The sequence below is a fragment of the Saccostrea cucullata genome, unplaced genomic scaffold (assembly GCF_032062105.1).
Source record: "Saccostrea cucullata isolate Sc308-1 unplaced genomic scaffold, CSIRO_AGI_Scuc_v1 ctg2275, whole genome shotgun sequence".
NCBI lineage: Eukaryota > Metazoa > Mollusca > Bivalvia > Ostreida > Ostreidae > Saccostrea > Saccostrea cuccullata.
Genome location: NW_026935912.1, coordinates 3,624 through 19,934, shown reverse-complemented (window position 1 = coordinate 19,934; position 16,311 = coordinate 3,624). Strand labels below are relative to the sequence as shown.

Genomic DNA, 16,311 nt, shown 5'->3' with positions numbered 1-16,311 from the left:
TTATCCCCAACAAATTGAAACATCCTTCAACTATGGTAAAAGTTCTTTGGAATTTCATGATACAATTCTGGATTCTTTAGTACAAGAAAAGGAGACCTCTGAGCCAGGAAGACAGTTTCCTCAACAAAACAATTCTAGCAAAGAACTAGCTACTGATATTGACCAAAGGAATACAACTTTTATGATTGTTGAAAATTTATCACATGCAATGACAATCCCTAATGTCTGTGAGTCAGAGAATAATACAAGCAATCATACAGACATCTCAGCAACCCTTCTCAAGTCAGCCTCATCTGATGTAGCTTCAGGTACCCAAAATGTGTTCAGTGAGTTTGAGCAGCAGCAACCCTGTACTACTGAAGATTTCACAGTGGACAGTAAAGAATCATCATCTCCAGCTAATGCTAAAAAGTTACCCAATTCAACTGTTCAGCTTTTAAAGGAGTCATCAGCTTTTCTGAAAGATGATACCTTTTCCACAAGACGAGTCAGAAGACTTAGAAGAGTTGCAACATCTCTAAGGGTGCAAGACTATGCATTGCCAAATTCTCTTGAAGAGTTTTATGTGGAGAGTGAGTCATGCAATTATGCTGAAAGATCTGGAATATCTCTCTCAGAAAAGTCACATGGAAAGGAAATGCCACATCCCTGCTCAACTCATGATGATACAAATGAGGAAGAAACTCGCCATAAGGACAACTCAGAAATTGTCAGAATGGTAACAAGGAGTTCAACTAGGGCAACTAATAAGAATAGGTCTATTCAAGCTCCCATAGCTGTTTCAAAACCCAGAAAACATAACTATCTGAAAAGCACTGAGAAAAGAAACTCGAGAAAAGAAAATGATAAGGACAACACTCAACAAAGTTTTCAAGAAGAACAAACAGCAGAATGTGAAAAAGAAAATAACCACCAAGAGAACAGTAAGAGGAAACCCTCAGATGTCAAAAAGGGATTATTCTTGGTTAAGTTTGAAGGCAGAAAGTACAAATGCAGTAAAGGAATATTGACTCCAGTGGGATGTAAAGATTCTGTCAGCAATGAGAAAGAGAAGGATGATTCAGATTTATCTTTAAACGAGGACTTTGATCAAAATGCCTCAAAAACTGGACACAAGATCAGAATGAGAAATGGAGTTGTAAAAAAGAGAAAAAAAAATGAAAGGGGAAACTCATCTCAGGAGCGGTCAGGTGTTAAAAAGTCTAGATCTCAATCTCCCAAAGTAATGATCCAGAATTGCTTGCAAGAAATTGCGGTGTCAATAACTAAGAATTCTAAAACAGTTACCACCAGGAAGTCTAAAAAAGTCTGTATAGTTCAGAAAACTACAAGGGTGAAAAAGGAACTTTTCCCTGTGAACAGGAAGAAAAGTGGAAAGACAGTGAAAGACATCTCACACTCATCAGCTTTAAAGTTGCAAAAGAAAGGTACAAAAGCCAGTCCTGCTAAGAAAGGTGTCTCGGAAAAAAAGAAGCATGGTATTGTGAAACAGAACCAGTCTTCTACAAGAAGTGATCAAAATAAAACCACTAAAAATAAGAAGACGAGCACAGATGAGAAAGTTTTGAAATCACAGAAAGGAGCAAGTCCTCTGGAGAAAGAAGATAAAGTAGCAAATAAGACACAACCAAGAAAATTACCTGTGAAACCAGTTATAAGGATTCACCAAGGTCTTAGAAACACAAGTTTGAAAACATTTAAAGCTCAACAGAACGGCAAAAAAGTAAAAGAGCTGACCAAGAATATACCTCAGAAACCCTTTCCTTGTGCATTCTGCCAGAAAAGATTCAAGAAAGCCTCACAAATTGAGAAGCATATCAAAGATGATCACAAGTGTTCACGTTGTGACAAAGTACTGGACTCCAAGGTAAGCATAGCTATATAAAGATAACTGTAAGAGCACAAATTTTCATTGGGTGAAAATTTTGTTTGTTTGTTATCTTAAAAGGTTTTGTGAGTATTTAATTTTGTTGTTTCAAAAGTAACTATATTCTATATTTTAATAGTCAAATAAAAAATTTCATTTAATTGAATTCAATGAAAAATATTTATCAACAAAATAAAAGGAAATGCACGGGGTCAGGGTTTGAATCCAGGCCTGGTCAACTGCTGTTTTACTCCTCTCCCATTACAGATGTAATAATAATAATGTATGATATGGTGATTTTTATACACTATACATTGTTTAGGAAGCAAAGCAGAGACATTTCTATGGTTTCCATGCTACAGAGGTACATAAATGTGTTACTTGCCAGAAGGAATATAACTATCCTTTCCACCTAAGGAAACACTTTGAATCTCGTTCACACAAAGACCTCATAAAATGTCTCATCAAAGAAATGAAAAAGTTATCCAGGGGAACATCTTCCATCAGAGGGAAAGCTTGTAAGTGCTTCAAAACTTTTGAAATATGACTTTTTTGCTCACCTGAGCCAAAAGCTTTAGTGAGCTTTTCTGATCACATTTTGTATGGTGTCTGATTGTTTATCTGTAAAATATAAACATTTTTGAATTCTGATGTAGAAGAACTAGGCCAATTTCTACCAAACTTGCCACAAAGTAGTCTCTTGTAAAGTGGCTTTGGGTTTGATCAAATGAAGGACCACTCCTTCAAAGGGGAGATAGTTATAAATTTTGAAAATTAATGACATCTTTTTCAAATCTTCTCAAACAAACCCTGAGCCATAAATGCAAGGAAGCATCCTCAGGTACAGTGTAGTTGTAGTGTACATTCATATTTCTTCAAATACAGTAAAAACTCGGTTAGTATGAACACGGATATTGCGAATTCACAGATATAGCGAAGTTATTGTGGATACCCAGCTATATAAATTTTTTAAAATTCTTATAGGGATATAACGAATTATGGATATAGCGAAGTAATTTCATAGGTCCCAGGGACTTCGTTATAACCGAGTTTTACTGTACATGACCTCAGAGGTAGAGTAGAATTGCAATGTCTTCAGCAAAGCCTTTGATTGGTCATATTTGTTTGGAAGCATTCTCAGGTATGTAGATTCAAATTTGTTCAAATCATAACCCCAGTGGGTAGGGGGGAGCCACAATGGATAATCAAAGTTTAACATAGGATTATATAGGAAAAATTTTGCAAAAAAATCTTTTCAAGAACAGCAAAACCATGATTCCCATCATTGGTCATTTTTGTATTGAAGCACCATTAAGTAGTGTAGATTCTAGTTAAAAACCCATCAGGTAGGGAAGGAAAACACTTGGTAATCAAAGTTTTATATAGGAATTTGTAGAAAAATATTTTTTTTCAAGAACATCTCAAGTATGATTAGTAAAATTTATATGGAAGCATCCTTAGGTAGTGTAGGAAGTTTGTTAAAATCATGACCCCTTGGGATAGGAAGGGGCCACAATGGATGTTCATCTTTTTCAATAGAATATTCAAGATTAGCAAAGCTATGATTTCTGTTCATTCTTAGCCAAAGTCCTCATGTGAGCCTTGTGGCCCACAGGCCTCTTATTTTAAATATTTTGTGAAGTTAGGTGTCAAACTGTCAATATTATTGAAATATATTTATTGTGTTGCAATTAAAGATGTATTTACTTAAATAATAAAATGCTTTCTTTGGTTGTAAGTATGGAAATTAATGTCACAGCTGTTGCAGAAAAAATACAAAAATTGGGGTTATGTAATTTTTTACTGCAATAGCTGCAACACTTATTCCAATGCTAAAAGACATTTTATTATTTACATCTATATGAAAAACATTCTAGTAAGTACAAGATGTGTTTGTGAAAGATTATACTCCCGGGGCAACAAAGTTCGAAAGAACTATTTTTAGCATATAGGTCAGTCAAGGTCACAAGGTCACTAGACCTTGATGTCATTTGAAAGGACTTAACTAGTGTAGTATGCATACCCCAAATATGAAGTCTCTATTTCCTATGGTTCAAAAGTTATGGTTAAAGTTCGAATAAGCTATTTGTAGCATATAGGTCACAGTTACTAGGTCATAAGTCATCGACTTTAGTGCCATTTGAAAAAGCTTAATTAATGAAGTATGCATACCAAACATAAGTCTCTTTCTTCTATGGTTTAAAAACTATGGGGAAAGTTTGAAAAAGGTATTTTTAGCATTTAGGTCACAGTCAAGGTCACAAGGTCATGACCTTGGTGTCATTTGAAAGAACTTAATAAGTGGAGTATTTATACCAAATTTGAAGTCTCCATCTCTCATGGTGCAAAAGTTATGGCGAAGGTTAAAGTTGACAACAGACAGATAAACAGACAAACAGACAGGACAAAAACAATATACGGCACGGATCTATCGATCCGGGTGCATAAAAATTGAATATGTTAAATATTGTATTATACCTCATAGATGACTATGTCATTGTATACATGGAACAGCATTCAAGAAAACTTTACTTGCTTTGTAAAGTTTATGCACTGATTAATTGAAATGGTTCTTATAAGAAATAAAGGAAAAAATATTCAGTAGATGTAGATATATGTAAGTGACCCTCGTTATTGATTTTTACTTTCAGTGAAAGATGGAAATTCAAAACCAGCCATTTGCCCAAGTGAGACTTCAAACCATGACCTTACAGCGTATGACAAAACCTCACAATCTAGGTCAAGAAAAAAAGTGAAATTCATGGAGATGGAAAACACTTTCTTTGATGAAAATGCGGATTTATTAGAGCTTATTCACAAAATAGAGTACACTAGTGGAGAAAGTGGCATTGTTAGGCACTTCCTCTACAAAGATCCAGAACTTGCAGAAATTCAATCCTGCCTAAAGGAAGAGTCTAACTCAAGCACTTGCTACGAGGAGATAGAAATTGTCAAGGAGTACAGCATCACAAGCCACTGTGAGAATTTCCTGGAAGATGCAGGTCATCCCTTAGCCATCAGTGATAGCTCAAGGTCATCAGAACGAAGGGACAGTGAGACAAGCATATCAAGTGAATCAAGTGAATTGTCTGAAATGAACCATGGATGGAACGATTCCTATGTTTCAAATAATGTTACCATGGAACCAGTAATGTACGGTAAAGCCAGGCTAGAGAGTAATTCAAATTCTGCAATGTCAGGGTGGTTTTCAGCAGCATTTGATGTTATTGAGCAAAGAAATTTGGATGATGATCCTACATATTCTTCATACTTGGGATTGCTAAGCAATGAATCTGGAATGCAAATCTGCAGTGTTTCAAGTACAGTTGATCCATTAAACAGATCAACACAAGAATATACCAAAACGTACCAGGAATTATCTTGCATTTCAAGTGCAAAAGACCTTGGTTTCATGGAGAAAGGTCCAATAGGCATCTTCTCCAGTCACGAGATGGAAAATGGAAATCATCTCCAGAATAACCATTTTAGAGCAGGGGACTTTTCTCTGACCAATTCCAATTCTTACACTTGGAGCAAACAAGACAGATCTTGTTTGCAGCCTCCTGGAGCAGTAAGACAAGAGCTATTAAGCAACGGGAACAGTTTATGTCCTTTGTCTCCATCTGTGTATGGAGGGCATCAGACAATGTCCTGGATTCACCCTCGTCAGACGGCAAATGATACTCTTGATGCTGCCCAAAGTCTGATTATGCTGTCAAACCCAGAACAGGGTATCTCTCCAGAAGTGGATAACCGATCTACTGATAATGAATCAACAAATAAAGATGTTCAGATGGAATGGGAGTCAATCTGTTCAGAAATTCAAAGAGATGTTCAGGAGTATACAGAATAGTGGATGTTTTAAAGGTGCAGGATGGTAGAAACATTTGTAACCGAGTATTAAACATTGATATACAAATACTTGTACATGCAAATAATGCTTCCCTCTGGATTTTTTTTTTTGGATTGTTGTTTATGTATTATATCTATATGTAATCATATAGAATTGTTATGAACACTTTCAATTGAAGTTGAATATTTTTACAACTCTGTAGACAGTGTGTTTTGCATTTCCTTTTTAAAAAGTTTTATGGCAATTAGCAGTCTATTTTTAGCCACAAGTAATTTTTTTTTTTTACAATGCAAAGTCATGCATATTACAGGTATCTTGTTTGATTTATTGGTTTTAAACTCACCACCCTGAGCTTAATAAGCCTTTCCTACTAAAATTTGTTCAGAAATGGAAAATTTTAAAAGAAAGAATGTTTCTTCTAGAAATATTGGAAATTTTTGGGGAACAAATTTTTTAATTGATGGCCTTAAGAAATTTAAAAATTGCTTAGTACAACACGTAAACAATGACAAATGGTATAAACATTCAGATATGAATCTTTTAACATCTTTTTTTTTGTGATTTGTGACCTTAGCTAAGCATTGATTTAGATGGTCCCATCAAAATAAGAACACAATTGGAGGCAAAGAGGATAAAGCATAGATATAAGACATTAAGCAAGGACATGTGTATTGTAATAGAAAAGCCTTTTTTGATTGTCTGTTTTATATTTTGAGATCTATTTTAGGTTGACAAGAAAGATGGTCTTGTTTTTTTAATCAATATTTGTTTAGAGCAAATGTTATTTTTTATTGCACTTCAGTGCTATATACCATTTATTCAAGTTGTAAAAATGTTTCTTTTCTAATTTTTGTATGAAACTTGATTGATTAGTACACATGTCTCATTTTAAATCAAGCCATTCTGCAGGGTTATCTTCTAGTCATTTAAGTTGTTATAATTTTCATCTGTTAATGGCAGCGAATTTTGTTATTAAAGAATATTTTAAAGGAAAATTTTTTTCTTTTAAATTAAATTATAAGTATTGCAGTGCAAGTTAGAGTGAAATTCATCCCTAGTCAATGTTGAAGTGTGTGAATCAGGAACTTAATTTTGTAACAGGATCATTTGTATCAAAAAAGTGAAGTCTTGGATTACTTGCAGTATATTTATATTGATTGATTCTATTGTACCAAAAAGAGGTTTTCAATTTCATATGCATCTGAATGGTGTTTTTGGCAGTATGGTTTTTAAGTTAATCTTGCCAATGACTGCTCTATTCTACCAAAAATTTGAAAAGGTGACTGACCAGACCAGGATTTGAACCTAGTTCCCCTAAACCACAAGTCAGGTTCAGCATGAACTGAGTAAAATATCAGGCAATCGAACCTGCCTGACTGCCATTTCCCTCCTCCCATGAAACTAACCCAGGTCTTTCCACTTGTCACAGCCAGAAAATGGTCAGTGCATTAAATGTAACTGAACAGGAAAGAAATGTGAGAGGCCAGACCATGATTTCAACTCTGACCCCCTGAATAACTAGACAAGTGCTCCAAGTGAGCTATCCAGGCCAAAATCCACAGTCCCTATAGCTCGCTACGTTCTTTCCCCATTAAACAGACTGAGTCCAGGACCTCGTATACACAAGTTCACCAGCTTTGTTGGGGTTAAATGTAAATAAGTTTTAACAAGGCTGGTGAACATGGAAAAATTGAACTACTAGGCCATTTTTAAATAAATTTGGCAAAGATTAATCTTGGTGAAAACAATTTGTTCAAAGGTTGCATCCTCTTTCTGGGAAAGAACCCCTAGGTCAGGAAAGATAAAACCTGGTCAAGCTTTCCGACATACTGTGGAATCATGCGATTTTGTGGTGGCATAATATTTGTGAAATTCTTGAGTATACCTTTCATCCATGAATTTACATCTTCCATGAATCACAAAGGCTTCAAATTTAAGTTCTTTTTGAGTGAATTCATGAAATTATGTCCCCATAAAAATGTAAAATTTAAGTAATCCATGAAAATTTGCCTTCTTAAACATTGATGATCCCACAGTAATTAACGTCTAAATTGTTTAAATCATGACCTATGAGGAAGAGCACAAGCTTTCACGTGTTTAATCTTTTCTGGCTTAGTGATTCTTCAAAGACATAATCCTTATTTTGTCTTTCCTTGATTATCTCCCTTTGGAATGAGGAATGGCCTTTCTACTCAAAAGTTAGTTCCTCTTCACCCAAGGATGCTTTGTACCAACTTTGGTTAAAACTGGCATGGTAGTTCTTGAGAAAACTTGAAAATATTAAAAGTTTAAACTGATGGATTGACAACAGGTATAAATCTGGAAAATTCACTTGTGTTTTCAGCTCTAAAGAGCAAAAAATCTTTTAAGAACAACAAAGTCATGATTTATCACATTATGGAAAAATCCATAGGTAGTACAGGTACATGTTCATTCAAACCATGACCCTAAGTGATAGGGAAGGGCCACAATATGTAATCCAATTTTTCTAGAGGAAAATAAAGCGGGAATCATTCTGCTAAATCATTCTGCAAATGAGAACAGAAGGGCCATAATATAAATCCCAATGTCATAATTTAGTACAAGATAATCACAATTTGAACCTACCATCTGAATATAATCTTTCTATAAAAGGATAGAAGTCCATTAAGTTACAACAAAATGATCCCAACCTTGCGTTTCCAGATTAAGTTATAAGTAAATGTTTTGAAATTACCGTATATACTCGCCTATAAGTCGGTTTTTTGGGAGTTAATATCTGGTCCAAAACTCTGTGTCCGACTTATAGGCGAGCTATTAAAAGAATGATATTATATGAGGTCAGTACATCTGAAATATAAGCTTCTTGAGTACAACCGACTTATAAGCGGACCGACTTATAGGCGAGTATATACGGTAGTGAAGGAAAAGGACACATTCTTTCTCGGAGTTAAAAAGATTAAGGGAGGAAGGTTTTTCCTTTAGAACATATGCATTTAGTAATCATGTTATAACAATTTTTAGAATTATTGCAACTACTTTTCATTTATGTTCCAAGTAATGGCTGTGGCAATCATGAAAACTTGACTGTAATGCTATGCAATACCTAATTCACAAGTTAACTTGCAACTAAAACTGTGGTTGAGAATAAAGTCAAACTGTCTAAGTCAAATTCAGCAAAGTAAATTGATATTTACGTTACATCAATTTGAATCACCTATTTATGTCATATCTAAAACCTATAAAATATGCATCTTTAATAGCAGATCTGAGGGTTGGGTTATATTGTTGGTAGAGATATCAACATTTTGGCTGCTTTCTTTTAAAAAAATAATTTAAAACTTTTTATTTTGATATATTTATTTGCTGTTACAATGTCTAATCATGTATGTTCTTTAACATCAATAACTAAAATTAGCACCAAAATGTACATGTATGATCCTAAATAAACATGCCTAACAACCAAGGGCAACTTTTGATAAATACTTAATACTGAACACATTATCTTGGACTATAATTTAAAGTGGTAAATACACGTATAAAGAAAAAGTTATTAACAAGGCCTAGTCTGCTAAGAATCATGTAAATGCATCAGAAGAAAAAACATAAAAAAGGAAATCTGAATGAAATATCACTAGGTTCATGGTATGTACCGGTAATGCTTGCTTCAATACAATCCTGTGAAACGTAGAGTCAAATGGATCAACAAATGTAGAGGTAAAAAGTTTTAAGTATTACTAAAATCTTATTGAATTCTGTCTGACAGTTATAGCACTTAATAACAGATAAATGATTAAATGTACATATTACACACTTATAAAATAAATCTGACTAGCATACATAAGATAGTAATATTAAAAGATAATAAAAACAGTTTTATCTGCAACTTTCCCACAGCATCTTAACTTAGCACTGAAACTGACATTTTTTGTTCTTCCCAAATTATTTGTCCCAAAATTTATATATTTCAATCCTCCAAAACGGCAGCATTTTTTTGTTTACTTCATTGGGGACCAAGCAGTAGGAAGCAGTAGGCGACTTTTGGTACAGTAAGATCCATCTGTTAAAACATAAAAGAAAAATATTTGTTAGATATATATATATACAATTAGACATTATTCAAGCACAAAAAAAAAATATTTAACATACAGTTATGAAAAAATGTGTATTGTCAAGTACTGAAATAGAATATTGAAAATGTTTTCTACCAAATTGTCAAATACAGTGAAACCTCATTATCACAGATGAAAAACTTCCAATAGTTTGAGATATTTAGAGTAAAGCAAAGAAAGAGACAGGATCTCACTGTTTGAGATGGGATGCTAAAATTTTATCATGAAATACTAAAACTACATTACCAAATTGTAAAATTAAAATAAAGGACTCACAAGAGCCTCCTGCTGCACTGGTAACAACGTCATCAATAGATTTGTGATGCCACAACTGGTATGCTGCAAAAGGTTCACAATCTCCTTTTAGAGCATTGAAAAATTAATGACCATATAAGTGGATATTTTAGCGAGATGCATATAAAGTGATTTTTCCTGAAAAATCAAATAATTTTAGTAAAAAGTCATTTTTGTGATTTTAAGAAAATTAGAAATATATTCATTATGGTAACCCCAATATTCATTTTAGAGACATTAAACCCTTGCTAAATATGCCAAATTGATTCCTCACTAAAATTTCTGCTTATATGGTATTTAAGGGGGCCGCCTATAGTTTTATTGTGTGAAAACTACAATAGCGAAACTCTTCATTTTTATACCATATATAACTTACATTAACTTCAGTGTACATGCAAAGTTTGGGGGAAATCTACCGTCCAGGTATTTTTGAGGGACCATCTCAAAATACAGGTACATTTACTATAGGGTTATATAGGAAAATGCCAATTCTTAGCACTTTAAAGCAAATTATACAAATACTACAATAGACATTTTGTTCAAACTAAAACATTTGATGAGTAATACTATATTATACAATATATGTAAGAAACACAAAATTCTACCGTCGTTACCAGAGGGGGCATCTCAAAATGCAAAAATTTAGTAAATTTTACTATTTTTATAGAATATTACGAAATATGACGTACACAATGGATTCACATGAAAACATAATAAAAATATTGGAGATATTCTCAAATTTCTATGTTTTAAATTTCAAGAGCGTATGTTTAATGTTTTATGTTTTACTTTTTCTTTAATAACATTTTTATTAACCCTCTCCTTAAGAGCTACAGCTTATCATAACATCAAAAACACACTGCAACGACGTCAACCTACCTATCAATGGCAAAATCAGTTAAAAAATCAGTTATATTAAATTTTAATAACATTTTTATACCTATAATTTCTTACATTTGATTAATTTTAATCATTAAGCAAAAAAAGTTGCATTAAAACAGTAATTGCGCTTCATTTTACTATGATGCGCGAAATATTGTGCAATGGAAACTATAGTCGGCCCCCTTAAAACGAATGCATATGACCTTGCAGTGTAAACAGAATTAATGGTAACTGAACATTAAAGGGAACAGAAATCTACATAGTGAAAAGAGTAAACAATTCCCAAAATGGAGTAGTAAATCATTACACAGACTAAGATTTTTCAAATTGTTCTAGTTGTATATCTGGAACTTATAGCACCTGAACACAGACTGCAGTAGATTAACTTGGGAAAGGATATTGTAGAAACACAAATTTTTATGGGGATCAAATCTCAGTGATATACATGTATACCGGTGTCTCATTATATCACGGTACTTAATCCTTTTGGATAAAAAGTATTATTCCAATTTTTTACTTGAACTTTCATAAAAAATATTCATAAACCAATGTATGGACTACCTTTTTAGTGTCAAATTATTTCCCAAGCTTGCATTGTTTAAGTTATTGTCTATTTTTAAAACAGGAAGTCTTATTTACCTCCTAAATTGGAGAGTCTCATTGTATTGCGGTATGGGAAAACATGGAAACTTGTAGATGACATGGACCTCAATTTTTATTGGTGAATTTATGATGTAATTCTACAGGAAAAGTAAACAATTATACAGACTAAAGACCCTTAAAAGATGAACTTTAGTATAATTTTACTAGGTTATGAATTTAATGGTTAAAAATAATAAAAATGTGACTGGAAATCTGTAAAATTACGTTTTATTTGAATATTTTTTTTTCAAACGGATGTTCTATACTTCTTAATCATCAAAAAAGTAAACATTCAGACAACATATACATATTGTCCATCAATAAAAAGAATATAGTCTATGTATCCAAATTTCTGCGATATACCGCGATACAATGAAACCCGTGATATGATGAGAATTGAGTATACTAGCTAAACGGTTTCATGGGCATTAAATTTTGTTGATAAGGCCATAATAAATAAATTGCTAGATTCTCATCCAAATTTTTTTAAAAATCAAGGCGGGTGGGTGGCTTTTATTTTATATTTTTCATTTTTTCAATTTTGCAGATTTTTTATTGACCTGGTCAATCGGTGTAATTTTATCTACAATACCCGAATAAAAGTCTTAGTAAAGGTTCAATTATCTCTTACTTCACATCATCACCAATCTTTTTCAACCAATGACCCTTGTTTAAAATATATACGCATGTATTACAGCAATTACCATCTTTTCAGCTATCAAAATCATGTCGACTTTCGCGGGATTTAAAACAAAAGTAGAATGGTAGATGAATACTGATCCCGATCAGAATTAAGACGAAGAAAAACAGAAATAAAAAAAATCAAGGTGTGGGGTATAAAATCGGGGCGGGCGGGGATGAGAATCTAGGAATATTTTTATTATGGCCTAAATTGTAAACAAAGAAATTTAATCCCAAAGAAATTTTCTGCTTTTATAGTATTTATCAATTCTATAGGCCATGTATCAAGAATATATAGAATGGATGTAGAGAGTATCAAAAGTGAAACCCCTAGGTTAATACATGTACTGTAAACATCCCTAGATACATGTATATCTCTTTTCAAGTTTGTTAAGGCATATGCTAATAGGGAATTTACCTACTTTTTAAACTAATACCCTAAACATTTAAGGAATGTTTTTAAGTTTTGTGTGTGTTATTGGTGTGTGAATCACACAGACTTGTCACGTAGGCATATTTCATGAAGCGCGCTAGCATTCCTTATATTTACATTTTACATGTTTGGAAGCACCAAAAATATACTCAATATTTGAATTTCTTGTTGCCTATATCGTTATACTTTTACTAACGTCGATGTAGCTTTATTGTGACATCACCTTAGCACACGTTTCTTCTTGTATATTTCTACGCGTGAGTATACACAAAAATGGTTTTCAAATCAATTTCACAGTTGGCTTAGTAGAAAAACACAGCAAATGTAAATATATTACAGTACGTCACTCCCATTGATTTGCAGCATCTCAATCTGCAGTCTAGCTTATAAGAATGCCTATAATCCATGATTTAAACAGGTAGAAATAAAACCTTGAACTTGAGATTTACGTGTAGCTCATCTCTACCTCTTCAAGGTAAGATTTTAAGGAAACAAAAAGGGTCCATTCTTAAAATGATGCATACACTCCATTTTATATTTTTACAATACATACATGAACTGAGAGATCCTATGAGAGAAGAAAAGGTTCCAAGTAACTGTGCATCTCCTTTTTCCTTGGGGAGATCCTTCAAAGGTTTCTCTGTGCAGCAAAGTTCATACACACCTGGAATATATAGATGATCAAGTGTCATGTCTTTTAAATTAGCTAATGATAATTTAAAAAAGGATACTGTATAAGTGGTCCTATTTCTCAAGAAATTTGTATATATTCTTAACTAAAGGCAAGTTTAGTGATTTATAATGCCTAGCAAAGATAACCATTGGCACTCAACATTACCTCTGATACAGAATGGGTTGGGTTTTTTTTTTATTTTAGTGATCTTGACACTCCCTTATGACAAAATTGAAATCTTGGTAAAAATTCCATTTTTTTTTAAAGTTTACTGCTTATGTAAACTTCTTTGCCAAGTAAATATAAATCATTCTTGAAATTAAAAATAAATCATTATAAAAATGCTTATGATATTTACATGAATTCATTGTATTTACCTCCATTTCTTATCACAAACAAACTTTTGCTGGCCAATATTCAACTACATGTACTTTCTGTTATCATCAGACTACTGTTACTATGCACTTGGCAAATGTTGTTGTTCAGTTTCTTACCTCCATGGCATTTGATCCCACCTCTGATGTTTCAGAGGTCCTCGTTTGCATTCCTCCTGATTTGTATTTTAACAAGACTTATGAGCTTGTATACTGTTCGTTATCTCCATATCTTTCAGTCCACTAGCAGTTCAGTTTCTTACCTCCACTGTCTGTCTGCACTAGGCTACCCTTGCTGGTCAGTTTCAGCAGTACATTGTCTTGACGGTCCAACATAGGCATTATCTTGCTGATGTACTGAGCAAGCCAGTTGGGGTCATGCCCCAGTGCCTCTCTCACCCCTGCTCTATGCTTCAGAGAATCTGTAAAGGAGAAATTCATATAAATACATACATTTGATCTTTTTATGGTAATACTATATTAAATGAATAACATTAACAATTGTGGACTTCAAATCTATACATAGTCAATACACCAATCTAAATTAATAGATTCTTGAACAAAAATTATAATACTGGTATGTTATCAAATAACATGAATAACAGTGAATAATGCTTTAAGTTTGACATTTGTAAAGTAAAAATATCAGTTAGAGGGGAAAAAATTCCTTTAAGAGATATATTTTAACTACATTTTCTTTGTCAAAGTATACTGTAAGTATATGTGCATGTTCAGCATGTTAAAGTATATATCTGCTTAATAAGTTTCTATAATATACACGTACATTTAATTAATAAAACAGTCTTTTTGTAGACCTTTGTCATACTACAATGAAATTATGTATATTGCTGTAAGTATATGTGCATGTTCAGCATGTTAATGTATATATCTGCTACAGATTCTACAATATAAATTGAATTAATATTAAAGTTTTTTTGTAGACCTGGTATGCAGTTTACCGTATTCCCAAATGTGAACAACATCACTGATCCCTCCTATCTCACTGATCCAGTACCCGGTCAGTTTAGAATGTTTGGTTCTTAAATGCAGGTGCTCTGCTGACAGTTGGATAAAGCTTTTGAAGTCTTTTGGGTAAATGCTGTAGGTCCGCAGTTCATATATTGGTCCATTGTGCATGTTGTGCATGCTGCAACTGTTGGCAACCATGGCAAAACATCTTGAAATGAGCTGGAAAAGAAAAAAACTCAAAACACTTCATTTTTCACTTTAAACAAGTCAATTTTTTCTGTTCAGATTAATGCATTAAGTCATAAATTTGACTGGCTTGTTTGCCTGTTTTAAGCCTGCTGTCTGGCTTGTTACAGTTAATTATCAATCTCATTTGAGGCAGATTTTTATACTTTAATAAATGAAGGTATGTATATCAGCATCTTTTTTCCATAGATGCCTTCTGCAGATTTCATATATGACACAAGACTGTATCTGTATTGTATCCAGGTTTATACCTTACAAGCTTAAGTCCTTCAGAAAAATTCCACTTTGAATTCATTACACCATTTTGAAAAGTGATTTGTAGTCACTGTACTGTAAATTTTTATAACCTTATTGCAAAAGGATAAATAGGAGATGTTCCCTGGTTATAAAGTATAACATAACAGATGTTCATGGGCCACACTGCTCACCTTTATCACCTTGGTCCTGTTGATCTTCGGAAAATTAAGAGGCCACATCCTCTCATAGAAGCCATGATTTGGACAAACGTACACATACATGTACTATATATACCGGAGGGTGCTTTCACATGAGTAATCAGGCAGATATTCATATAAAAAAAGGTTTGCAATCAAGAGGCAAGACTACTTGATTGGTGGTTCTTAAGTAAGAAAACGAATTGATTTTTATTTTTAAACTTTACAACAACAGAAAAATTTCTGTCCAAAAAGCTCAGTTGATGGGGATCAGTTGAGCTTAGAATGCAGTATCAATATTCTTGCCATTTATGACCAGTTTTTACCTGTTTACTGCAAGATGGTGTCAGCCTCCAGTTTGCAGGTGAACAATTTACAAATATGCATTTCACTGTTTTACTCAGTCATAACATGCTATAAAAACCTTCAAATATTGAAGATCATAAACATACCCGACCATTCTTTGCCAGTGCATTTATATTTACTGCCATCCTTAATTCTGTAAATATTTATACGTGATGTATTAAGTAGGTCAACGACATGTGCACTGTAATCGGAGCTCCAAGGTTCTTTCTATTTTGCTTGTAAACATCCGAAATGTTCCGATCTGCGCTTGCCAACTACCAAACGGATTTCTGTATTGTGAGTTTTCATTGGTCTTTAAATGAAGATTTGTCCAATTGAATCACTCGGAAGAATGTGCAGCTTGTTAAAGGAATAAACATGGCGGCGAGATGTAAACATTCCAGACGTCTGAAAGAAAGCATATGATATCGGTTTGTTTTTCAAATGAATCTGAATTTATCCGACTCATTTGCTATGGAACTGATAATTGAACTTTAATATACAATGCATATCCGTCAATTTTCATC

The 16,311-nt window shown here is 33.3% G+C and overlaps 2 protein-coding genes across 2 annotated transcripts; one reads left to right on the top strand and one right to left on the bottom strand.

Annotated features, from left to right (window-relative positions):
* Positions 1-1,064: 1,064 nt before the first annotated feature.
* Positions 1,065-5,807, top strand: LOC134244217 (uncharacterized). The gene is made up of 3 exons (XM_062726478.1): positions 1,065-1,867; positions 2,190-2,385; positions 4,519-5,807. Exons 1-3 carry the CDS (start codon positions 1,124-1,126, stop codon positions 5,718-5,720), a joined length of 2,142 nt encoding a protein of 713 aa, XP_062582462.1. The 5' UTR covers positions 1,065-1,123; the 3' UTR covers positions 5,721-5,807.
* A 3,234-nt stretch (positions 5,808-9,041) lies between these two features.
* Positions 9,042-16,041, bottom strand: LOC134244215 (protein NipSnap homolog 3A-like). Its single transcript, XM_062726477.1, has 6 exons — positions 15,892-16,041; positions 14,750-14,978; positions 14,054-14,212; positions 13,297-13,407; positions 10,088-10,150; positions 9,042-9,759 (listed from the first exon to the last, which is right to left on the bottom strand). Exons 1-6 carry the CDS (start codon positions 15,928-15,930, stop codon positions 9,698-9,700), a joined length of 663 nt encoding a protein of 220 aa, XP_062582461.1. The 5' UTR covers positions 15,931-16,041; the 3' UTR covers positions 9,042-9,697.
* Between the last annotated feature and the right edge of the window lie 270 nt (positions 16,042-16,311).